Consider the following 26489-nt stretch of genomic DNA (forward strand, 5'->3'; position numbering starts at 1 on the left):
TATTGCTCGCGTCCGTGGTGCGTAGACGTGTCGGCAGCCATGAGGATGTCGTACCCAGGAACACGGAGGGAGCCCCAAACCTCAACGCCTTTTAAGACTTTAGATTAGATGTATGTCAATCGATGTTCATGCCATAGTTGATTTTAGCCCTATTTTTGGAAAAAATCACATTTAGATTGTTTGTCTTAATTTTTATTTTTGATCTTTGGATTAGCGTAGTAGATAATGACACAGAGCTAACATGTCATGGCACTATTACTTATAGCACCAAGCTATTTGGCTTGGAATTGATATGGATGTGTGTGCAGTGGAGGTCAGCTTGACGTTGTGGATCTTGGCATCAAGGTCAGTGCCATGCATCGTAGAGTTGAGGTCCTTGATAAGAGGCTCTATTTTTCTCCACTGTTTTAAAAGGTTGGAGACTGGCTTAGGATTTTGGCCAAAAAATAATAGTTTATATCACACAACCTAATATACAACTTTGATCAAATGTCAAAATCTATTATACAACTTTGATTAAATGCCAAACGTTAAACTTATATAGAAATCAAAGTTCTATTTGATCAAAGCAGTAACATGAAAAATGCTTACACTTGATACAAACACTTAGGGTTTTTGAGTCATATGACCAACATTCAACCTAGTTCACTTTTATTCACTAGAAGTTCTAGGTTGGTTAGGTGTTCAAATATTACTTGTTTGCACCCTAGCTTATCTGGTCTTTTAATCATTTGAAGCAATATTCATGTTTGATTAGCCCACATCAGCATCACATAAGCCACTGTATAGGATGCTGTGTTGACATGGTCTTGAAAGTGCATCTAGCGCTTTGTGGGTTTTGGTGAGTTGAATGACAACAATATTAAAAGACTAACCAGTTTGCTAAGTGTTGAACAGGAAAATTAAGTACAAAGAATATACTTGAGTATGATAGTAGAAAGCAATCAAAGGTTCAACACAAGGCAATATTTGGGATATTCCAAAGAAAGATCAGATGGATATGTGGATGTGGAATATCACAAGTAAGATAAGAAAGCAAACAAGTTGGTAGATTTAGAATGAGACTTAAGATGAGGATGAATTGGAGAAGTCTCATGCAAAGAAGGTTGGTTAAGTCTGAAGAGCAAAAGATATATTCTAAGGAAGAAGGATATTCAATGTACACTTATATGATGTGACTTAAGGAAAGCTTGATAAGGTGAAGATAGCGAGAAAAAGGGTTCGAGGGACTAGGAAAATAAGAAGGTTAAGCGAAATTCTTGGGAACCATGTACGTGAGTTTTGATCCCGGCACGTACATGGTTTGCATTTGGTTTGCCTTCTGAAACTGGGTGTGACATTGAATGTATCAAAGAAAAGAACATAGAAGGGCTCACTTGTGCAGACTTTGAGAGAAAGGGCCAAACGTGAGAAATCAAGAAAAATTGGATTTTATGACATTCTGGTGTTTGAATGGGTTCTTGATGACCATAGTAATATATTGGAACTCAACAGAGTAGCAGAATTGCTCAGATTTAGAGTTTGAGGTTCCAAGTGCTAGTTGGAGCAAAAGGTTGAAGAAAAGATGCAAAATAAGTTGTAGGTCTGTAAAAGGAAAAAGAGATGGCTTTGAATGTTTGGATACACTCAAGGAACATTTGTCTAAGTTATAGACGTTCCCAAGAGAAGAGCCAAGTGAAGTCGAGGAAGTTGTGCAAAAATGGAGTTTGGTTTGGCTATTACGAGTGCATCGGACGAGGTCCAGTGGTGCATCAGACCAAAGTCCCAGAGAGCTTGTTATCAGATGCAGAGGCTTGGGACGCGGACAAGGTTCGGTGGTGCACCAGACTAAGTATGCAGAGAAGATGTTGGATAAACTGAGACAGATGGTGCACCGGACCGAGTCTGGTGGTGCACCGGGCCAAGTTCTCACAGAAGTTGTTTTTAGGACTCAGGCAGTTGGTGCGTCAATCCGGTGTGCACTGAACCCGTAACAGTCGACAGAATTGTCCAACAATCAGATGACATAGCAGAGTCTGGTGGTGCACCAGACTAGTCCGGTGAGATCTGCCAGAGGGTATCTTTTTTAGAGGTTTGGTGTGCACTGGACCTGCTACAGTGAGAAGTCCGGTGCACCCAGAATCTACAGAAATTGCACAATGACTATTTTGACTCTAGGGGCTATAAATATACCCCTCCATAATCTTAACACATACAAGCAAATGTTCAAAAGTGAATATACATATCCTAGCTAATGGAATTAAGACTCGTCAAGCAAGTCCTTGCATCTGCTATATTGAATTACAAGAGGCACAACATATTGTAAGATTGGCAAACTAGCAAGGCTCTAGCAGGAAAGACTATAGTGATTTTTTACTAGAAATCGGTGAATGACCAATAATAAGTATTTGATTAACCTTTTTATCGGTCTAACATCATTTATCTTTCTCCATTTTATATGGCCACTCTGAGTCAAAAAACTAGAAACCTATGATAAAAAACCACTCCAATCCCAATTTGTGGAACTAACTTGTGAGTATTCCAATACTTTCAAAGTAGAGATCACTACCGGAAGGCCATATTGCACTCGGCAAAGCCTTTGCCGAATGTTACACTCGGCAAAGAACACTCGACAAACATTTTATCAACAAAGGGTTCTTTGTCGAGTATTTTTTCGGGCACTCGATAAAGACTTTGCCGAGTGTCTAAAAAGACTCGACAAATAAAATCACTCGGCAAATTAAGAACCACAAAAATCCCAAAAACAACAAAACATTTTTAAAATTAGGGGAACAACTCCTAACAACCGCCATTGCCCTACCCATTGCCATATCATTTTAACCATTTTTCGAATCAAATTTACGTGTTTTGTGAAAAGCGAGATTCAAACTCGCAACCTCTATCACGTATAACCTTCTCTACCACTACACTACTACATCAATTGTGTTTATGTTACGCTTTCATTCCTCATGTATTATAAAAACCAAGAGTAATTTGATTATTTGAGGTACTAAATGAATTCAGTTGAAAATATAGTCAACTATAAAGTTGCATAACTTTTCAAGGTCTACAACTTCTATTTTGATAGTTTCTACATCCGAGCCCGTTTACAAAATTTGAATCTCAAATTTAAAAACTTCACACGAATTTTTCTATGATAAGGTGATTTTAACTCAAAAAATTGTCAATTACAAAGTTTTATTACATTTCAAAACCTACAACTTTTATTTTGGTGGTTTTTCCATCCAAGGTAGTTTGAAAAATTCAAATATAGTTTTACATGACAAGATGATTTCAAACCAAAACATTATCAACTACAAAGCTTCATAACTCTTCAATACCTTACAACTTTCATGTTGGTGGTTTTTCAATTAGTTGTTTTCAAATTTCAAATTTTAAATTTTTTAAATTCATACGTAGTTTTCGTTGACAAGATAACTTCAAAATGAAAAAGTTGTCAACTACAAAATTCTATAATTTCTCAAGATCTACAAAGTTTATTTTGGTTGTTTGGTCATTTGTTCATCCCACATGATGGTTCTAATATTATTCACAAATCTTATACATATCTTTTGTAGTTTCATAAACTACGAGAGAGATATATGTTTTATGGACAAATTTGTAGTTGAAACCTTTTCCATTTGAATTAACTTACTGTTTTAAATGTGATTTTTAAAGTGTTGAAAAAAATACTCGGCAAAAAACTCTTTGTCGAGTGTTAAAAAACGCTCAGCAAAGAGTTGCTTTGTCGAGTGTTTTTTTACCGAGGGTTTTTTGCTTGACACTCGGCAAAGAGCTTCTTTGTCGAGTGCCCGAAAAGAGACGAATTCTGATAGTAGATGCAGTCAATAATAATAATAATAATAATAACAACAACAACAACAACAACAACAACAACAATAACAATAACAACAATAAATATCAATACTGACTGATAGCCCTATAAAGTTATGGAGTAAATTCGAGAAGTCGGGTATGCGCAGATGAAGCCATGCACTCATACTACTTCAATGGAATTTTGGTAGTATATAGATGTGAACATTTGAGGGCAATTTTGTATCCATTTTTTTGTTAAAGAGAGCTAAAAGATTCCAAAATAAACTCTCTTGTGTAACCCGATGAGATATGCGAAATACTTAAAAACTACAAAAAAAAATCCGTATTGGCCCAGAAACAACAAATATACCTCTAAGTACAACATTATTTTTTTGCTGAACATTGTAGTAACATGAAATCAAAGTTGTACTTCGGTCAAAGTAGTAACATGAAAAAATGCTTACACTTGACATGAACACTCAGAAGCATTTTTTAGTAATATCACCAACATACAACCTAGTTTATTTTTTATCGAATAGGAGTTCTAGGTTAGTTAGATGGTCAAACACTACTTGTTTGCACCATAACTTGTCTTGTCTTTTAATCATTTGAAGCATTATGCGCATTTGATTAGCCCATATAGGCGCCACACGCAAGCCGTCATGTAGGATGTCACATTGACACGACAAGACCTCGACGACATGGTCCACAACATAAAGACGTATTATTCAGTGTCCACTCCAGATCTAGAAACAAAATTAAAATCTCATAAATCTAAATATCAATATTTCTTTAAAAAGAGTTTAAAAAAAGTTTGTCGTGTCTAGGGTACTCTCATAAATCTAAATATCAATATTTCTTTAAAAAGAGTGTAAAAAAAGTTGGTCGTGTCTAGTGTCCTATGTTCGGCTAGAGATGGCCAAACGGGCCGCCCGGCCCGGCCCGGCCCGGGCCCGGTGAAGCCCGGCCAAAAACCGGGCCGGGTCTGCTGTGCCATCGTGCCATGGAAGAGCCCAAAAACCGGAGTTACGGGCCCAAAAACCGGGCCCAAAAACCGGGCTTCGTGTCGGGCTTACGGGCCTCGTGCTTTTTGGCCATCTATATGTTCGGCCATGGAAGACGACGCCGGTATAGCTTGGGATTTGGGACTTCGCCGACGCCCGGCCAGAGTCAACCATGCCGACGGTGTCCCGCCACCGCGGGAAGACGCGCGCCCAAAGTCAACGATGCTGTCGGTGTGTCTTAATCCTCCGGTGGCGATGCTCCCTCCTCATCCGTGGGTCCGGCTTCGGCTCCGGCTCCGGCCCCGGCCCCCTCCGCTTCCTCGAGAGCACCTTCGGTGTCAACGTACTTCGCCAACGTCGCGAGCTTCTTCAACATACAGGGCGCCGGCCGGCGTCGAGAATATCCGGTGCTTAGGAGCCTGCGACTGCGAGCAATGGGGAGGATGCGGCGGGCGAGCAGCGGCAAGAGGAGGGAGGACATCATCGGGGCCAGCCGCGAGAGTATCCAATGCCCTCTATCGCCGCTCCGCTCCACAAAAAGCACCACTCACAAGGCGCCACGAAGCCACATAGATACAGATACGCCGTACGCGTCGTTTCCGATGCTTACTTTCATGTCATATACAATTTCTTATCCTTATATGTCGATAAATATAAAAAAATTGTATGTCCTAACCTGTACGACTTACGATACGAAAGAGTATAAAATTGTGTTCGAGAGATATAGAAGCAATATGATATTTATAACAATAAATAAAAAATATATATATACATATATTAGCAACCGCGGCTTTCATCTAACCTCCACGTGAAGCGGACGTTACCCCAAGTCTGGTTGGCTGGTTCCCGCCAGCCGCGGGCTCCACCAGTCGGCCGGTCGCGTTCGGGTAAGCGAGAGCGGGTAAGCCATGGCGGGCGGTGGCTAATGCATTAAGGTATTTTATTTATGTGACGTCACATGAAGACAAACAGATGACGTAGGCTGTAGACCCCACCCTTCGCACATTGATGCCTGCCGCCCCATTCTCCATCCCGGCCATTACTCGGCCACGACTTGCCGACTACGATGCCAGCGCCAAGCCTCCGCCGCCCAGCTAAAAATCCCCCAGGCGTTCCTGAGCACCCGTTTATCATCACATGACCGGAGTCGGCCAGAATTTGCCGTAGCTCTCGCCCCCGCTCGCCGTGCGCTTCTCGTCCCATTCCCCCGGGATCGTAGATTCTCGAGCTGAGCTGAGCTGAGCTGAGCTGAGCGATGGATCGCGAGCTCAGCCCCAGGGGCAATGCTCCAGGGAGAGGGAGCGGCGGCGCGTCGTCATCGAAGCACAAGAACGGCGGCGGCGGCAAGAAGCCGATCAAGGTGCTTTACATCGCCAACCCCATGCGCGTCCAGACCAGCGCCGAGGGTTTCCGCGCCCTCGTGCAGGAGCTCACCGGCCAACACGCCGATCCCTCCAAGTACAGCCCCGGCGACCTTGACTCCGGCGCTGCCGCACAGGGTCTGAGCCCCAGGGCCAGGGTCGCGGACGTTTCGTCGGAAACCATCGTCGCAAGCCACAGCCCTGGCAGTAAGGCCGCGCCGCACGGAGGGGACTACTACGACGTCGAGGAAGACGAAGATGACGTCTTCAGGTCGCCTCACATGCTGCTGGAGAACAATTATACGGTGTTCTCGCCGCCGACGCTACTATATGACCATCACCCGCACAGCAAGGTACCCCCATCGATCTTCCGTGCCGCTCTATATATGATTCCATTTTTATCTCTCATTATTAACCGTTTCACAAGTTGCAAGCAAATCTGTATAGTACGTTAGGTCAGACCCACCGCATCAACCCGCATTAACGGAAACCAGCCCACCACCGTATCAACCCGCATCAACGGAAACCGTATCAACGGAAAAAGAAGACAAGAAACATTTTCTTTCTTAGTTAGCTTAGGGCACCAATATATAGATGATTTATTTTACAAAATAATAATCTAAGTTTAAGTTAATATATCTACACTATAAAGCACCATTATTAGAAAAAAAATTATGTACACTATTTTTTGATTCTCGCACTGTCATATTCATGAGCTATAGTACACTTATGGAGTTACGTTAGTTTGTACATGTACACATAAGTTTAATTCTATACATTTTATCATTTCATTACTCACATGAGTTAATGATTGCTATTCTTGTTCTCTGATGACTATAATCTCATGTCTCTCTCACCTAGTTTTAGCAATACATATAGCACTTGTATTATTACAGAAAAGTGCAACATTATTGAAATTGTCACATATCATACCCTTTTTAAGTGTAGCTATCGTCCAAAAGAATTTGGGACCAACAACAAACAACGAACTAAATAATCGATAACAGTGCAAGGAGGTAAGGGTGTTGTAGCATCCCTAGCCTCCACGCTGGATTCGTCCTTACTAAACTAGGTCTATGAACCATAATGTCAAACAAATAAAAGCATAAATTGAAGAAGGAAGAGGAATGATGAACTAAACCTAATATGAATCAACAAAAAAATACTCTCCCTATTTTAATTTATAAGTTATTTTCAATGGAAAGCATCAAATTAACAAAAGACAATTGCATGAAGAAACGTCAAAGACATCAGATTATAGCCAATGGGGAACAAGAGCAGCAACCATTAGTTCATGTAAGTAATAAAATGACAATAAATAAAAGTAAACTTAAAAGGTGTGCATGTACAAACTAACGTGACTATGTGAGTATACAATAAATCATCAACAACTAGATATGGTAGTGTCGGGATCTCTAAATAGTGTACATATTTTTCCTAATAATGATAAACTAACTAGTTGTGCTTCATAACATATGGATGTTGGTTTAGACTAAGATTATTATTTTGTAAAACAAGTCACTTATATATTGGTATCATGAGCTAACTAAAAACAAAATAGTCTTCTTTTCCATTGATGCGGTGGGCCTGACCTGTTCTAGTGCTAATGTTTTATACATATTTGCTTGCAACTTGACATATATGGAGTGGTTAATAATGGAAAACGAAGATGGAATCATGTACAGAGGAGATCGATCGAATCGATGGTGGGTATATATCACACCTTGTTGTGCGAGTGATAGTCGTAGAGTAGCGTCGGCGTCACCGCCTAAGGACTGAGCCCTAGGGCTAAGGGTGCCGACGTGTCATCGAAAACCATCATCGCAAGCCCCAGGCCTAGCAATAAGGTCGTGCCACACGGTGGGGACTACTACGAGGAGGAAGATGACGATAGCGACTTCAGGTCCCAACTGCTATTGGAAAACAACTATACAATGTTCTCGTCACCGACGCTACTCTACGACTATCACTCGCACAACAGGGTGTGATATATACCCACCATTGATTCGATCGATCTCCTTTATACATGATTTTATCTTTGTCTTCCATTATTAATCACTCAATATATGCCAAGTTGAAAGCAAATATGTATAGAACATTAGATTTAGGACTGGTCAGGCCTGTCGCATCAACGAAAAAGAAGATCGTTTTGTTTCTTAGTTAGCTTATGGCACAACTATATAGGTGATTTATTTTATAGAATAACAATCCTAGTTTAAGTCATCATGCGTATGTTATAAGCATTAGAAGTTAGTTTATTATTATTAGAAAAAACATGTACACTAGTTGTAGATCATGTCACTACCATATCTGATTCTTAATGAACTACTGTATACTCATGCAGTCATGTTTGTTTGTATATGCACACCTTTTAATTTTTAATTCTATCTATTTTGTCCTTTCATCACTCACATAAGCTAATTTTTTATGTTGTTGTTCCCTGATGGCTATAATCTCATGTTTTCGATGTTCAAGCAATTGCCTTTTGTTTATTTGATGCTTTCTATTGCTAATTTATGCTTGCTACATATCTACACATATATATACATAATAAAAATCATGTACTTAAAAAGCAAAATGACTTATAAATTAAAATAGGTGAGAGTACTTGATTCTATTTTTATTGATTCATATTATGGTTGGTTTATCATTCATCTCCCTTCTCTGATTCGTGGTTTCATTTGTTTGACATTATTGGTTCATGAGCCTAGTTTAGTAGGTGTGGATTTAGCAATACATATAGCACTAGTCTTATTATAGAAAAGTGCAACATTATTGAAATTGTCACATATCATACCCTTTTTAAGTGTAGCTATCGTCCAAATAATTTGGGACCAACAACAAACAACCAACTAAATAATCGATAACAGTGCAAGGAGGTAAGGGTGTTGGAGCATCCCTAGCCTCCACGCTAGATCCGTCCTTACTAAACTAGGTCTATGAACCATAATGTCAAACAAATGAAAGCATAAATCGAAAAAAGGAGAGGAATGATAAACTAAACCTAATATGAATCAACAAACGAATCAACAAAAAAAATACTCTCCCTATTCTAATTTATAAGTTATTTTCAATGGAAAGCATCAAATTAACAAAAGACAATTGCATGAAGAAACGTCAAAGACATCAGATTATAGCCAATGGGGAACAAGAGCAGCAACCATTAGTTCATGTAAATAATAAAATGACAAAATAAATAGAAGTAAACTTAAAAGGTGTGCATGTACAAACTAACGTGACTATGTGAGTATACAATAGCTCATCAACAACTAGATATGGTAGCGTCGGGATCTCTAAATAGTGTACATATTTTTCCTAATAATGGTAAACTAACTAGTTGTGCTTCATAACATATTGATGTTGGTTTAGACTAAAATTATTATTTTGTAAAACAAGTCACTTATATATTGGTATCACGAGCTAACTAAAAACAAAATAGTCTTCTTTTCCTTTGATGTGGTGGGCCTGACCTTTTCTAGTGCTAATGTTTTATATAGACCTTGGCTCCGCCGCCACCGCCTAGGGACTGAGCCCTAGGGCTAAGGGTGCGGACGTGTCATCGAAAACCATCATCGCAAGCCCCAGGCCTAGCAATAAGGTCGTGCCACACGGTAGGGACTACTACGAGGAGGAAGATGACGATAGCGGCTTCAGGTCCCAACTGCTGTTGGAAAACAACCATACAATGTTCTCGCCACCGACGCTACTCTACAACTATCATTCGCACAACAAGGTGTGATATATACCCATCATCGATTCGATCGATCTCCTCTATACACGATTCCATCTTGGTCTTCCATTATTAACCACTCCATATATGCCAAGTTGCAAGCAAATATGTATACAACATTAGGTTTAAGACTGGTCAGGCCCGTCGCATCAACGAAAAAGAAGATCGGTTTTGTTTCTTAGCTTATGGCACAACTATATAGGTGTTTATTTTATAGAATAAAAATCCTAGTTTAAGCCATCATGCGTATGTTATAAGCATTAGAAGTTAGTTTATTATTATTAGAAAAAATATATACACTAGTTGTAGATCATGGCACTACTATATCCGGTTCTTGATGAACTACTGTATACTCACATAGTCATGTTAGTTTGTATATGCACACCTTTTAATTTTTAATTCTATTTATTTTGTCCTTTCATCACTCACATAAGCTAATTTTTTATGTTGTTCCCTGATGGCTATAATCTCATTTTCGATGTTCAAGCAATTGCCTTTTGTTTATTTGATGCTTTCTATTGCTAATTTATGCTTGCTACATATCTACATATGTATACATAATAAAAATCATGTACTTAAAAAGAAAAATGACTTATAAATTAAAATAGGTGAGAGAACTTAATTCTATTTTTATTGCTTCATATTAGGGTTGGTTTATCATTCCTCTCCCTTCTCTGATTCGTGGTTTCATTTGTTTGATATTATTGTTTCATGGGCCTAGTTTAGTAGGTGTGGATCTAGCGTGGTGGCTAGGGAGGGTCTTGCACCCTCTACCTACATGTTGTCCATAGAATCCCCATGAAGCATCTCTTAGATTTCTAACTATGGATGAAAAGGAGAAAAGATGACAAGGAAAAAGTGAATGATGAGAAAAATGAAGATGATGGTGAGCACCCCCTCTTGCATGATCTTGGATCCATGCCTGTAGTTTAGTAAGGGATACATGTAAACCAACATATTATTGTTATTATTATTAATTATATGAAGGCTACTTTAAATTGACCAATAGATTGAAACATTTACCACAATATTTGTTCTCCTACCTAGGGCTACATACACCTACAACCATGTATTTCGCACAATTACGATCTATGTCATTCCTCCTCCCTATACTAATCATGGGATGACCTAGGGAGCTACATCGATATGGTTGAAACATACCTAAGGCCCAACCCAACAAATCAAGCAATAGTTGTAAGAAGAAAAGAAAACTCCTTTCACATACAATGTTTGTATTCGTCTAGCTCCATTTGTGAATAATGATGCTCACGACACATTCGACCTGTCCAAGTGCGAAGGTGCCATGGATTGATGAGGATAGTCACCGACGAGTCAAAAAGATTCTTGAAGTGAACAATGTGTATTCCCCATCTCGCCCCCTAGTCCTCTTTCTCCCCAGATTCCAAATTCGTAACCTCTATATCTCTAATTAGATGTTTAGGCCGTTGTAGAGGGCACCAACGCCCCTATTTGTTTTCTTATCATTGCAACATTGACTTGCCCCTTGCTCAATAGTTGTGGACCATAGAGGGCATGACAACAACTGAGCATGTAATCTCCACACAAGAACTCAACCCAACTCTTTTGAACTCCCTAAGGCACAAACCATAACCTATTTGTTATTCAAATATTCAATAGATCAATTTACCCTAAAATTAGTTTAGTTAATGTAGAAAAAGTAGGTAGAGAGAATTAAGGATTTTTTGTTAAATGGAAGAATATGACATAATAAACACTTCCACGTCCATTGGATAGCGTAGGATCAAGAAGTAATGTGTATATTTATTTGTTGTCTAAACTTTTCGGCATATTTCTTTAGGATTGATTAACAATAAGGTAGACAATCGGAGAAGATGAATGATCATGGAAGCTAAAAAATACTATAAGACTTCCCTTAAATCTAATACCTAATTGCACCTTGTTTTAAGTTATGGACAAAATGCTACTAATTCTGTAAAGAATCTTAATCTAATGAACCTCAAACTTTTTAGAATAAACTAGATAAAATCCTTGAACTAACCCAATTGGATCCACCTTAATCAAAGGTATAGAACCCAAGATATAAAATAATCATTCTTATTGTGTCAGACAATTATGACAATTGATTAAACTCTAATCAAACAATTAAGCGAGTGAAAGGTTAATTATCTAAAAATTGTTAATTAGGAAATCAAAACTTGAAAAATAAGAAATCAACCTAAAACTAAAAGCAAGGTGGTAAAACAAAGAGCAAAGTTAAGGAACAAGATTACCAACACATTGACATGAGAGAATTGATCTTTATTACTCTCATGATATATTCATAAGATGCTTCACATGGGCATCCTGCAATAATTCACCATGAATTCATAAAACCTTAGAGCAGTTCTCTCTTTTGCCTCTATCTAGGAAAAGCAACCTCTAACTTTGCCTCTAGTTCTATAGGTCACCCTTTGTTCTTTTACTCTTCGATGTTCTCGTGATGCACGGACCATGAGCACATGGCCTCCTTTTCATTACTTGCCAAGTACAATGCTCACTTATAAGAATGTTGTGGTTCATCTTGAAAATCAACCAACTACAAACACCAACTTCTAATACCTACCCATCATTCGTCCATGGTGCCCCTCAGCACGCATGCATGTAGAAAGGTTCTAGGGGAACACCACATACTGTTAGTTTTAGGTAACTTATATATATAGTCCAAGGGTATGCGTTATAGATATATACAAAACTAGGATATGTGCATACACAATTTGTTATAATGCATAAGCATGCTAAAACAATTCATGCACCACATCAGTCATCAAATCATGTCCAACTAAGGTACTACATCTTGCTTGGCACAATGCACACATCTGAGTAGTATGCACACCACAACACTATTTTAACAACACCAACTAAGACAAATTTCATGCTAAAATCCGCATATCACACATGTACATATCATGAAGTGACCACCTTCATTCAGTCTCATCTAGTTTCAGTCCATCATCGACCACATTCTTCCTCAAGCAACATCTGCACATGAATCAACATGCAAGTGAGTACTAGAACAAGTTGGATGAGTAACCCTAAGCTCTACCCAAAGTAGAGAAAAATGAGAAAACCCAAAGGTTTTGTGAAAATATCTAGCAATTAATGTTCAATATCTATATGATGAAGCATGTCATTCCCTTTATCCCATGAACTTGAGGAAGTGAAATTTTATATCAATATGCTTATTTTAAATGTTGCACTAGGTTCTTAGCAATACATATACCACTAGTGTTATTATAAAAAAGTGCAACAATATTGAAATTGTCCCATACCATACTCTTTTAAGTGTAGCTATCGTCCAAAGAATTTGGGACCAACAACAAGCAACATACTAAATATCCGGCAACAGTGCAACATAAGATTGTTTTCTAAATGACTGCATAATAAGTGAAATACCCAAAAGTACTTTTTCTATCAATTCTACAACATCCAATATAAGCATTAGAAGAAGACATTAAACTAATACACGTGGAAGTAGTAATCCATATACCAAAATTTTGAATACCATGTAGATACTTAAACATCTTTTTGACAGCTTATAGATGTGAATGAGAAAGCTTGAAATGAGCACATAGACAGAAAAAATGAATTTCTAGCTTCGAAGTAGTAATATGAAGTGATCTAATCATGCTTCTAATGCTCTTTTTTATCAATGGTTCAACATATTCATCAAGATCAAGTGTCGAAGTAGATCCCATAGGTGTCATAATAGGCTTGCATTTTCCATCCCAAAATGATGTAGAAAATTTTTTGTATACTAACTTTGATGCAGAAGAATACCCTCATTTGTTTGTTTTAATTGCAGTCTCAAAAAGACTAGTTTGCCCCAATACTCATTGGTGATGGCATCATACTTATCGAAGCATGAGATGCCCCCTCCCCGCAAAAATGATATCATTAACATAAATCTAAATAAATAATTGAGCATTGCCTTATTTAAGTATAAAAAGAGTTTTATCAACCTTTCATGTAGAAAACTCTTTTTGTGTTTAATTTTTTTTCAATCCACTATTTCATACTTTAGGAGCTTATTTCAAACCATACAAAGTTTTTGTCACTTTAAAAACATGACTAGAAAACTATGGATTTTTAAAGATAGACAAATAATTAATATATAAACCTCCTTATTTATGTAGCCATTTAGAAAAAACACTTTTTACATCTATTTGACACAATCTAAAACCTTTAGGTGCAATAAAGGCTAAAAATTCTATTGGCATCCAATCTAAAAACTCAGCCAGTAAGGGGGAAAGACCACCCCTACGGTATTATATTAAGAAGCTCAATCGAAGCTCCAACCGAGAAAGGTCACGAAAGTTGACCTCCTGTGCAGCATGAGGGTCCGCCCCCTATAGGCCAGATCTTTACTCGTGCTTTGAGCCCTCCCAACCCCTACACGAGAATCCACCCCCTATATTCCAATCTATCAATAGGATCAAAGGTTTCATTAAAACAACTTTCGATTTGTGTAAGACCTTGAGCAACCAACCTAGCTTTGTTTCTAACCACAACACCAATACTTACTTTGTTTGCTTTAAACTCATTTATTTTTGATTATAGAGTCATCAAAAGGAAGTTAAAATAGGCTCCCAAACTTTTATTACATTCAAAATCGCCTATATTTTCATGCATGACGTTGATTCAAGATTCGTTGGTTAATGCATGAACTACATCTTTAGGCTCAAAAGAAGGAACAAAAGTAGAATGAGCATGTGAGTCATAATCAATGAACCTAGACCTTTTTACTATTTCATCTAAATCTCCAAACATTTGTTTAGCTAGATGTCTTCTATGAAGCACCTTCTTGTTCATTTTCAATATGTGTAGATGACTTGAACCTGACTAGACCCACAAAAGCGATTAGCTCGACCAGAATCCTAGTCGTCCGATTAGTCGACGATGAATCACGATTACTCGTCCGACTTGGTGTTGAATTACCAAATTAGACATGTATTTTTAGATGAGCTTTTGGAGCTGCTATTTTGGACTTGTGGGCTGCCATTTAGCGATGCATCTATGGGTTGCACTTATTGCCTTGTAGGGTTGGGTAGTAGCCACCAGCCAGGCACAACCGCAAAATCCATCCATGGCTCCATGCTACCGCAGTGCCCCCCACGTCGTCGCCACCGCCACACAAGTTCACAATATTGCCCCGCTCGCAAGGACACAAGATCAAGGTGGATGCCCACCCTCTCAGTGTCGCCCCCTGCCCACAAGATCCAGCTCCAACCTTTCGGGCAACCGCTCGAGCTCCACTGCTGGCGCCCACAAGATTCATTGGTATCTGCCATCTTCTAGGTTCAAGCATCATCGTCTAGGCCTAGCTGTTGTGTGTTCACCTGCATCAAGTAATGATAGATAGAATCCCAAAACCCTAAAGATGAGCTCATCCTTAGATGGTGAGTATGTTTCTTGATGCTCTACTTTTCTTGCTTGTTGCCCTGTTTCTACTTGCTATAGCTCGTGGCATGTTTCTCTTCTTATTGTTACTAAGATCGATTAGTCAATCTAGTTGATGACTAATCATGACTAGTTAACTGGTCGGTAGCTATACGACTAGGTTCGACTGGATGACTTAAAACATTGGTAGATGAAGTACTAGTTGGAGGATGCCCAACTATAGCCAGAGTAGTAGATTTTGTAGAAATTGTAGGTGAAAAATAGTAGGAATCATAGCATCATACTCATCAACAAAATATGTTCTCCCCCTAGATATGTGCATATGTACCTGCATAGCTTAGACTTGCATCGACTAGCCTCGTACCTGCATCACTTAGACTATTGCATGGACTAGCCTCATCAAAGTAATTTCATATGTTTATATTATTTTGTTAGTTGCAAAAACTAGCACATGATGGCCTTGAGAATGAGCAAGGCATAGTTGTTAAGGCGATAAGGTGAGGTAAGGCGACTGATCCCCTTTTTACCTTTTAAGCGGTAAAGCGTAAGGCAAGACGATGCCTTAAATATATTTTAAAATAGAAAAATAACGCTAGTCACAATCTTGTCATACATGTCCTTGATGAGAGTAACATACTTTGTTGGGACTTTATGCTTATCCAATGCCTACCACATGAGATTCCTAGGTATTTTATCATATGCCTTTTCCAAATCGATAAAAACCATGTGCAAATCCTTCTACTCCTTATATCGCTCCATGACCTGCCTTATTAAGAAAACTGCTTCCATGGTTGACCTGCTAGGCATGAATCCAAATTGGTTCATGGTGATATGTGTCATTTCTCTCAGGCGATGCTCAATAACTCTCTCCCATAGCTTCATAGTGTGGCTCATGAGCTTAATCCCTCGATAGTTGGTACAACTTTGAATATCTCCCTTGTTCTTTAAGATTGGTACTAATATACTCCTCCACTCATCGGACACCTTATTTGATCGAAAAATATGGTTGAACAACTTGGTTAGCCAAACGATAGCAATATCCCCAAGGCATTTCCACACCTCTATTGGGATACCATCCGGGCCTATCGCCTTGCCCCTTTCATCCTCTTTAAAGCTTCTTTGACCTCTGATTCTTGGATCCTGCGTACAAAGCATCTATTTAAATCATCAAAGGAGTCATCCAATTGGGTGTCCATAGTCTCATTCTCACCATTGAAAAGATTGTCAAAATACCTCTGCCACCTCTGTTTAATGTCTTGTCCTTTCACCAAGAGTTGATCCATCTCATCCTTAATGCATTTAACTTGGTTGAGGTTCCTCGTCTTCCTTTCCCGAATCCTAGCTATCTTATAGACATCCTTCTCCCCTTCCTTTGTACTTAGTCTTCGGTAAAGATCATCATAGACTTGAGCCTTTGCCTCACTCACAGCTCGTTTTGCAGTCTTTTTTGCCACCTTATACCTCTCTATGTTGATCGTGCTCCTGTCATGGAACAAGCTCCTATAACATTCTTTCTTCTCCTTTATTGCCTTTTGAACATCTTCGGTCCACCACCAAGTATCCTTAGGTTCACTGCTACTCCCTTTGGTCACTCCAAACACCTCTAACGCCACCTTCCTAATACAAGTTGCCATCTTCATCCACATGTTATTTGCATCTTCTTCCTCGGACCAAGCGCCCTCCACAAAAACTCTTTACCTAAAAACTTCGGATGTCTCCCCTAGAAAGTGATTAGGACAAAACTATTAATAAAGAAGAGAAAAAGGATAAAGAAAAGAAAAAGAATAACCCAGCCAGCCCAAACCAGCCCATCTGGCCCATTAAAGTTAGGTTAAGCCCACTTGTTCACCCCCTCTGCCCATCTCTTCTCCCAGTCGCACAGTTCCCTCTCTATCCAGCACCAGCCGCACAACTCCCTCTCTCCCCTCTCCTAGCCGCTTCTCTCTCTCTTCCCGCTTCTCCTTATCTCTCTCCCAACAATCGCTGTCATGTCGCCCTCCGCCTCGTCGTCGCGCCGCCCTCTGCCACACCGCAACAACCATCGTGCCGCCCTTTGCCGTGCTGCAACAGCCACCACACTGCCTCTTCTAGCTTCCTTAGGCTCTAGACTAAGGTGAGGAGGATGCCTTACGTCCCCAGCGCTCCTTACCGCCTAGGCGACGTCTTAACAACTATGGAGCAAGGTATCCAAGAAAATTACCATCAATTGATATAGCTTCAAGTTTATATAAGTTTCCATATTTTAACACAAAAAATTTGGACCCAAATGATCTAAATTAGATACACTAGCACTATACCACAACCATTTTTTAGCGACTATGTTCAAACTATACCTTGAAAGAATTTGACCAGGACCTATAGAGGGGGTGGGAGATGAATAGGCATGCTTAACGAAATTAAATTAAAAGCAAGTGGTTAGTAGAATTTGTGGAGGTTTTGTACAAATCCATTAAGGCTCCACACATTCAAGAAACCAAAGCACAATGAAATTGAGAGCTAGTAATATAGATTGAATAAAAAGCGGAACAAAGTTGAGAGCTAGTAATTTTGATTGAACCCAATATCAACTTTCTTGGGAGGTGTAGAAACATGTACTAACAAAGGGTTGCACCTAGAGTTTGAAGGATGAGTGATCGATTGCAAATCCTAGAATATCACCTCAAGCACAAGTGAGACCAACCCAAGGACAATACAAGAGATAAGACACGAGAGTTACCTTGTGGCTCAGCTCACCACCAAAGCTTACCTATACCCATGTTGTTAAGAAAATCACAAAAGCTTTGGGTCTCATCGAACCCTATTATCATCTCAAGTCAAACACCAAGGTTGAGCTAAGGGTTCCACAGATGTTCCATGCAATACAAAGTTCCCAGAGCACTCCACAAAACTTGGATGCGTTATGGATGACCTCTAGCCATTTAGGAGCACTTGCTCTAAGAGTAACAAACACCAACCTTGTCAAGGACGGTGTACCCTTGACTCGCCGAACCGCGGCTACGCAGTTCGTAGCCGTCGGTCATCTTCTCCAGTGGGGATTATGCCTCCCAACCGCAGGCTTAACAGAGGTAGAAAGGTGAGAGACAACTGATTATTGCTTGCCTTCAAAGGTCCGGTTACAATCAATTTATAAGGCCAGCGGCCAGAGCAAATGGAGAAGCTCTCCTTGATTATAGGACCTGACCAAATCTTAGTTTCCTTCCTAGCCCTTTCCTTCTAGCCGCCAATCACTGGTGCCTTTTCCTAATCTGCGCGATCCCCTGCTGTGCAGTCGACGCGTTCCTCAGCACGGCGAATGTCCCGCGCGCGCCTCCCCCTACGAATATATGGTTGGCCGTACATGACAAACCTATAGCTAGGGCTAGAAAAGTGTTCTCAGCTCAAGAGCTTCTTCACAAGCTCAAGAGCTTCAATCTCATCAAGTCTCATGAGGATTTCACCAAGAACCAAGTTAGAGAGTTTGGGAGCATGAATAGAGGTGGGAAGGCTTGTCTGCTTGTAGGTTGAAGGTGAATAAGGAAGATGACCATTAGGGGAGGAGAGATATAGTCAACTGGCCAAGTATGGAGGTTCCACACTTGAGCTGTGGAGTTCCACTCAAATACGTGAAGGTTCTATGCCACCAAAAACAAATGGGAAGTAATATTGTACTGTGTATTTGGGTTTGATAAGTTTTTATCGATCTTTGCATATAGAAATTGAGCACTTTATTCACTTTAGCATACTGGTGGTCTCCCCTTGATAATATGATTTTTCTATACTTATTTTTGAAATATAAAATGAATTAAACACTTCAAATGCCTTCAAGCCATATCCTTTTGAATTGGGATGTCTCCTTTCCTTGTCATGCACCCATGATCCCTTATAAGATGTCACTAACTCATAAATGTTTTTATATCCTTGATCGCATGGTCATCAACACCAAAACCCACTTAGGGGCTGAATGCACTTTCAAAGGTCACTAGCCAGTTGCTCGTGCTTTGCTATGATTGTTATATATCATATAAATAGGTATTGAGATATTTATTCAAATATAATTATTGTTTATTTCTAAACACTAAGGTATGTGTGATTTGGTGGTTAGCCCCAAATTTCTGGAGCAGAAGTCAGAGCAGCAAGTCAGGGGGGCACCGGACTGTCCGGTGCACCACCAGACTGTGCGGTGCCACAAGCAAACAAAGGCGCAACGGTCAACTGCTCCAGAACCCTAATGGTTGGGTGACGTGGCGGCGCACCGGACACTGAACAGTGAGTGTCCGGTGGCGCACCGGACTATCCGGTGGCGTCCATTGACAGCAGCCTCCCCAACTGCTACCTTGGTGGTTGAGGGCTATAAATACCCCCTAACCACCACAACTTCAAGCATCCAAGATTTCTGAATATTACATTCAATACAAGAGCTCTAGCATTCACTCCTAGACACAATTCAAAAGATCAAAGCCTCTCCAAGTCCCAATTTCATCTTAAACACTTAGTGACTTGTAAGAGAGAGATTTTGTGTTCTTTTGAGCTCTTGCTTCTTGGATTGCCTTTCTTCTTTTCTTTCTCTTATTCTCAAGTGCTTTGTAAGCGAGGCAAGATACACCAAGTGTGTGGTGGTCTTGTGGGGTCTTAGTGACCCGTGAGATTAAGGAAAAGGCTCACTCGGTCTAAGTGACCGTTTGAGAGAGGGAAAGGGTTGAAATAGACCCAGTCTTTGTGACCTCCTTAACGGGGACTAAGTTCTTTGGAACCGAACCTCGGTAAAACAAATCACCATGTTCACTCGCCTTGTTTCTTGGTTGATTTGTTTTCCCTCGCTTTCCGACTTGAACTTAATTCTAACGCTAACCCCCGACCTTAGTGCTTGCTTAAAGTTATAAATTTCAGGTTTCACCTATTCACCCCCCCTCTAGGCGACTTTCACTTAGTTTAACAGGGAATAATCACTTAATCGAGTTCTACAATATCCACAATATCCTAATGCAAGCACACACCCAAGAAAACACACATGAAGTGATAGCCTATTCACACTGCTTATTATACTCATCTAATGAGGTTGGTTATTTAGTAATATTCAGATTAGTAGTGCAAGTATTAGAAATGGTAATATATCATTAATTGTGATTCTTGTCCATATAACTACACTTGCTAAATTAATGTTGATTGAAGCTAACTACTACTAGACTTTACCCAGCCTCTGCAGCTGCCGCCAGCAGCTTCCCCGGTGGCCTCCCTTGCTGCTGCTCGCGCACGCGTAGCCAAGACGCCTCCTGTTGTGTCGTCGGTTGTGCCTTGGAACTTGGATGGACGCCTCCCCAGCAGAGGCGGCGCCGGTGCTCACTCGCCAGCGCCCCCGTCACTGGGTTATGCCTGCCCGTGCCTGCTCTGACCGGCGATGCCCTGGCCGTTGTGCTCTCCTCGGCGCGCCGCTAGCTGTCGTGCTTCTTCCTCCCTGCTCGCGCTGACGCACCAGCAGCCCCCCTAACTTTGAGCTTCTCCTGTCGCTGGCGTCAACCCTTCCTACCAGGTCCGGCGCAGGCCCCTGCCCGGCTGGACCCGCCTCGCCGCCCTCCCCTTCATCGCCTTCGTTGGATCTGTCGCTGTCGTGGCCTTCCCGGCCGGATTCACCGTTGCTGCGGCCTTCTCGGCTCGATATGTCGTCCCTTTGGCTGGATCGCGTCTTCCCGGCTGGATCCGTCGTTCCCCTTCTATTCTGTCGCGGGCGCGGACACCATGATCGGCACAGACACGTGTGTTGCTGTCGGTCTCTCTGGCGGGGCTCCTTGACGTCCGGACGATCAAAGACGCAGGAAGGTCGCCCTGCCGATGCTATTTTGTTGTGTCGCCCTGCCGATCGTTGACGCTCGAACGTCGACCCTCCTGAAGAATAGGCTCCTGTTGCGTGTCTCCTAACCACGGCCACCTCGACTTCGGCTAACTCGGCATCCAGGGGCTATCGCCTTATCAGAATCCACACCGGTCTCTTCTCCAGCCACAACATTGGCACCCTCACGACGCTGCGACCGCAGGGGGGTTCAACCCGTCGACTCCTACCTTCGGCCTCTACTCCAGTTTCATCGTGTGTGGTGCCCCCGTTGCGACTGCGGGGATGTTAGACTGTGTGTGTAGGCCGGCACCACTGTTGGGCTGCCGGCCCATTAGGGTTAGGGTTGTGAGTCTATATATTATACCCCATCTCTTATCAATACAACCACCACTTGATACTTCTACATAGAGGATAGAGGTAGGAGCAGCCCCTAATCTTCAGCTTTCATAGCCAACTGCCCAAGAATATCCATAAACCTAGCCAATTCACTTCTCCAATCGCCTTAGTCTAGTAAAAGCAAATGCCCTATGCATGTAACTTTACCTTGCACTTTCTTTTCCACTTCTGCACTTCCATCCATCATCTTCACATGTTGAGCACTTGCACTTCATGGTCCTTGCCATCTCCACTTCACGGTTCTATATATGTGGCTCAACTATCTTGTACACTAAATCGCCTATTCATCTCACATGAAATAAATTAGTCTGGCATTCAATTATCAAAGCCAAATCAGGTCTTTCACTCCAGAGCTCCTGCTTGACTAGTTGCCGCTCTTCCGTGATGTTTGCCACCTCTTCCACCCCCAGACTGCAGTGGTATACTTTCCCCCAATCTATTTTTAGTGCTAAAATTGGGGCTTTCTCAAATTGAATTATTTGCTTCTCCATATGCGCATCTTACTGTAATACGCGGTGGTGGCCTATGACCGCCAGGATGTGTCTACAACGCAGTACCTATGGCTATAAGTTGCAGCTTCCTCCACAACTGGTAGGCCAATCTCCCCCATGCAGGCGCGCACAGGAGAGGGAAGGCTCTCACGCGTGAGAAACTGAGAATCGCCTGCGGGCCGCGAATGGCGAGCGAGCACGGCTTGAGAATCTGACGATGGAGGAAGCTTGGATAGTGGAAGGGTATTTTTGGAGATCAATTTGTAGATGCTGGTGGAAGCGTTTTCTTTCCTATACTGGCCTTCTCGAAACCTGTAGGAGTTGCTCTAACAGGTAAGCATCATCAGCCCCTCCTTGTCCCTCAGTTTGTAATACAGCAATTTCAGATATGGACATAGAAAAACTCTAGGTCCACCACTGATAGTAATCCTCTACCATCAAAATATATTTTATTTGTTTTCGAAAATAAATAAGACAATGTTAAGAGTACATGTAGAACCTTCTAAACATCTGAACTTCAGATTCAACACCAAATCAACATGATGAGTTTCAACATGTGAGTTAAATGACAAAGTGGGTTGCTTTAGAAAGCAACACAAGTTACCTAGTTAGGGCTTAAGCAGACAATTATTTTTTGGGTAGTGATTTACAAAATAATTTATTTTCCGATTGCAACTATGTGTTACACTCAATTTTAAAAAATATGTTTTATAATCAGACCACACATCGAAGTACAGGTGTGTATTATCGAGGTACATGATTATTTCAATATTTGAGAGAGCCTTTTCAACTTGGTACAATTGGGACACCCAAATGGAAAGAAACAGTATGATCAAAGGACCTGAATAGGTGGGCACAATAACTGAAGTTATCTGGCCAATTATTAAGTAACACTTTTTTAGAATTCCTGGGGCCTGGTCAGCATGTACGATTGACCATAAATTGTTCTGGTCAGCATAGTTATTGACAACTCCGGAAACTATCTGATAAGACATACTTGGGACCTGTTTGTTTGAGATTATAAATATGTTTAGATTATAACCCCAAACAAACAAACCCTTCATATTCCTAAAACAAGTCTAAAATTTAATTAAATATATAATAAATGTTACATATGCTATTTGTCACCTAGGTGCGACTGGGTGAAGCTTCACCTAGGTGACAAACAACGCTGGCCTATTAAATATTTATAATATATGATTAATATTCTTAGATAGATCGTTGAAATCAATTTTACAATAATTTTTTTATCGAACGCGCAGGAGAACTGCACATCTTATATATTAGAGAGGAATAAAAACCTTACAAAAAGGAGATGTTGCTGAGCAAGTCTCCCAAGGACCCTACATAAACCCAAAGGGAATTACAAACTGGTACCGTAACTTGACCCGACCTCGCCCAGAGCTGCAACTAAGCCAAGGCTCTCAAGCTCCTTAGCTCCTGTTATTGCCCAGCTAACACACTCATCTGAGAAACATCTAAAAATTCTAGGTAAGGATGGAGACTCCCCATGAAACACTGCTCTGTTTCTCTGAAGTCATAGGCACCAAACTCTCAGGATGATCAAAGAGTTAAGCCCCTTTTTCCTGGTCTTGATAACCCTTAAGCTCACCTTTCCCCACCAGTCTGCAAAAGACTCCTCATCAGCTGCCGGAGTGAGGTGCCCCAAGCCAAAAACAGCAAGAACTTTGTGCCAAAATTGCCGGGCAAAAATGCATGCAGTAAGGAGGTGCTGAATTGTCTCTTGGGCTTGATCACACATGAGGCATACATCTGGGTGTGGCATCCCCCTCTTCTACAACCTGTCAGCTATCCAACACTTGTTCCTTATCGCCAACCAAAGGAAAAACTTACATTTAGGAGGGGCCCAGGTCTTCCATAATCTCTCCCATGGCTCAAAAACAGTAGAGCCAAATAATAAGACATTGTAACATGATTTAGAAGAAAACAGCCCCGATGCCTCATTTCTCCAAACATGGTGGTCTTCCTCATGAGAAAGCTGCACCTCACCTAAAGCATCCCATAAGAGAAGAAATTGTTGAATTCCAACCAAAGAAAGGGGGATTTGATATTAGCTATCCATTGCCTGTTCTCAAGGGCCTATTCCACTGTCGTAGAGGTAAGAGCTCTTTTGGAGCAAGATCTCTGATGGAGCATCCATTTAGCCATTTATCTGTCCAGAAAAAGGTATTAGAGCCATTTCCCACATGAGAAATTAGAGAGGCTGCAAAAAGGTCTTTGACATGCTGCTGAATGGGGATACTGCAGCAGTTAAAACAGTTAGCTTTAATCAGAAATGAACTGGCCTATCGGACCCACTCAAATGATACTCTCTCAGATATCACCCAGACCCTGTAACAAATGTTAAACAAAGGTTCCGGCACAGTGCACACCACACCAATGATACTCGACTAGTCGTCCAGATTTTCTACAGGACACACAAGAAAAGCAACAAAAAAGTTCTTTTTTGCTAGTCTTTTGTCAAGATCAGTACTAGCATCAGTCCTTTCAACACTATGCATTTTATAACAGTGTTTGCGAGCCGACATCCAGATGCCCTGTGCAGTATTTTCACGTCAAGCTAAGAATTTGTAACAGTGTGACGAGTCTGTGCCATCGCTTAGGCTGCTTTGGTATAAAAGACCAAGGTAAAAGCTATGCAATATTTTCATGTCATGGATTATATTATCTCATATATATATATATATATATATATATATATATATATATATATATATGCAAAATGAGTCATGCTGGAATCAATAGCTAATACCGATAGCACCCTCATCAGTTCAAGTACTCTTGCTAGCTGTACTCCTTGCATTAACTCTTGCTTTCACTGCATGGATCTTATTTCGGCAAAGCATCACTAGTCAATTTTATTTGATGTTTCTTATAGCTAGACATATCCTTTCTCTTGATGATTACTAAACCTATCTAGCTAATGCAGGCTACTTCTGAATCGGAGGCTGGGTTCGCAGCGGAGCATGACAATTTCTGGTCCAAATGAAGCTGAACAAGTTAATACGACTATAGCTACGAATGGTTTCAGTGAGGAGCATAGCACAAGTACTATTGAGAAGTCAGATTTGTATTATTTTCTGATAACAGGTCCTTTTTCTGTTCCTAACAAAAATAAATTATCCTTTTTCTATAGGACAACACTGGTACAAGAGACTATAAGCATGAATACGAAGATGGCTACGTACGGCAATGGTGGTGAAGGCTACGACGAAAGGATTGCGGCGATATTACGGTTGATGAATGGCATGATGTATAATTTTCTTGATGGACAAAAGGATATATACACCTCCGATCTGTTTTGTCCATTGAGCAGCAATCTATGTAATCTTATGCCTAATGAACAGGCTAAGGATGTTTTAGACACAACTACTCTAGTTGGCACAATGTTGGATTCGGAAGGGAAACATTGTAAAACGTTGGTTGCTTCCTTGTGTACATGTTGCGCGCAGCATTATATTATATGTCTATTGTTTGTCATGGTGGCATATTTTGAGTGGCTGTTAAGGCCATCGCAAACTCGATCACCACAACGGCCTGCGCACGCCATTTCGATCGGCCGGCTCCCTTTTCGTTTCGGACGTTCCATCCCCGTCAACCTCAGGCAACGCAAAGATGCATGTAGTACAGCAGCAGTGCAGCGAAGGACGCGAGATTTGAATGCTGCCCAGCTCGAAGATACCAGGAGTGGAATGTATCCGTTGATTCGCGCAGCCCATATTGGTGCCTCTAATAGTATAAATACTAGTGCGTGTATTCTATAGAACAGTTTGGATGATTAGCAATACAAACTCCAGCCGCTGACCGCCGTTCTGGCGATCTGTTTCGGCTAGCCGCCGGTGACCTAAGGGTGCTGACAGATAGGCGGAGTAAATATATGATATCGTATAATTAATGTTGTACTGTGGGGTAAATATTTATAAGAAGCTAGCGCAACTGGAACGGACTAAAATGGAGTTAAAATAAACGAGTTATGAATTTTCTAAGATTCAAGAATTATTCTTATACTTGAAAATCAATTTCCAAGGTTATTTTATTGTTTCTGCACTGTATGGACTGTGGGCATTATTTCTTAAGTCTTTAGGGTTTGTTTTATAAACGTCAGGACCTATTTGCTGTTATCTTTATGAGAGGGTAGGTGGTGGGTTGATTTGAAGATAAACCAGGGTTCGTTTGCAATTGAGCCGCGCGAAGGGGTATTGGTGGATATGAGCCGTCAGATTCAAAACCGATGGTTCTGATTAGATCCACAGTTGCCCCAACCGATATGCGCAGGCGACCGACCGATCCAAGATCTACGGTCTGAAACCTCTCCCCCGCATTAAACCGCTCTAGCCATTGGATTTCCGATCTACGGACGATACGGACCCTCTTCGGCCTCTGCATTAGAAACCGGCCTCAAGCCCATACGCTTCAGCAAAATCTGAACATGGTGATGTCTGTCAGCTAGTGCCTAGTGCCCTTCCT

At 40.9% G+C, this 26489-nt stretch overlaps 1 protein-coding gene across 3 annotated transcripts; it reads left to right on the forward strand.

Annotated features, from left to right (window-relative positions):
* Positions 1-5803: 5803 nt before the first annotated feature.
* Positions 5804-25502, forward strand: LOC100284142 (uncharacterized). Of its 3 annotated transcripts, none has more exons than XM_035967632.1 (4): positions 5804-6513; positions 9658-9893; positions 24952-25070; positions 25159-25502. In XM_035967632.1, the coding sequence occupies exons 1-2, from the start codon at positions 6055-6057 to the stop codon at positions 9688-9690; spliced, it is 492 nt and encodes a 163-aa protein (XP_035823525.1). In that variant the 5' UTR covers positions 5804-6054; the 3' UTR covers positions 9691-9893; positions 24952-25070; positions 25159-25502. The 3 variants fall into 3 exon arrangements, with proteins under 3 accessions (XP_035823525.1, XP_008678269.1, NP_001357544.1); XM_008680047.2 differs by lacking the exon at positions 9658-9893 and adding an exon at positions 24534-24649; NM_001370615.1 differs by lacking the exon at positions 9658-9893 and having other exon boundaries at positions 5838-6513; positions 25159-25483.
* The last annotated feature ends 987 nt before the right edge of the window (positions 25503-26489 follow it).

The sequence above is a fragment of the Zea mays genome, chromosome 1, assembly GCF_902167145.1.
Source record: "Zea mays cultivar B73 chromosome 1, Zm-B73-REFERENCE-NAM-5.0, whole genome shotgun sequence".
NCBI lineage: Eukaryota > Viridiplantae > Streptophyta > Magnoliopsida > Poales > Poaceae > Zea > Zea mays.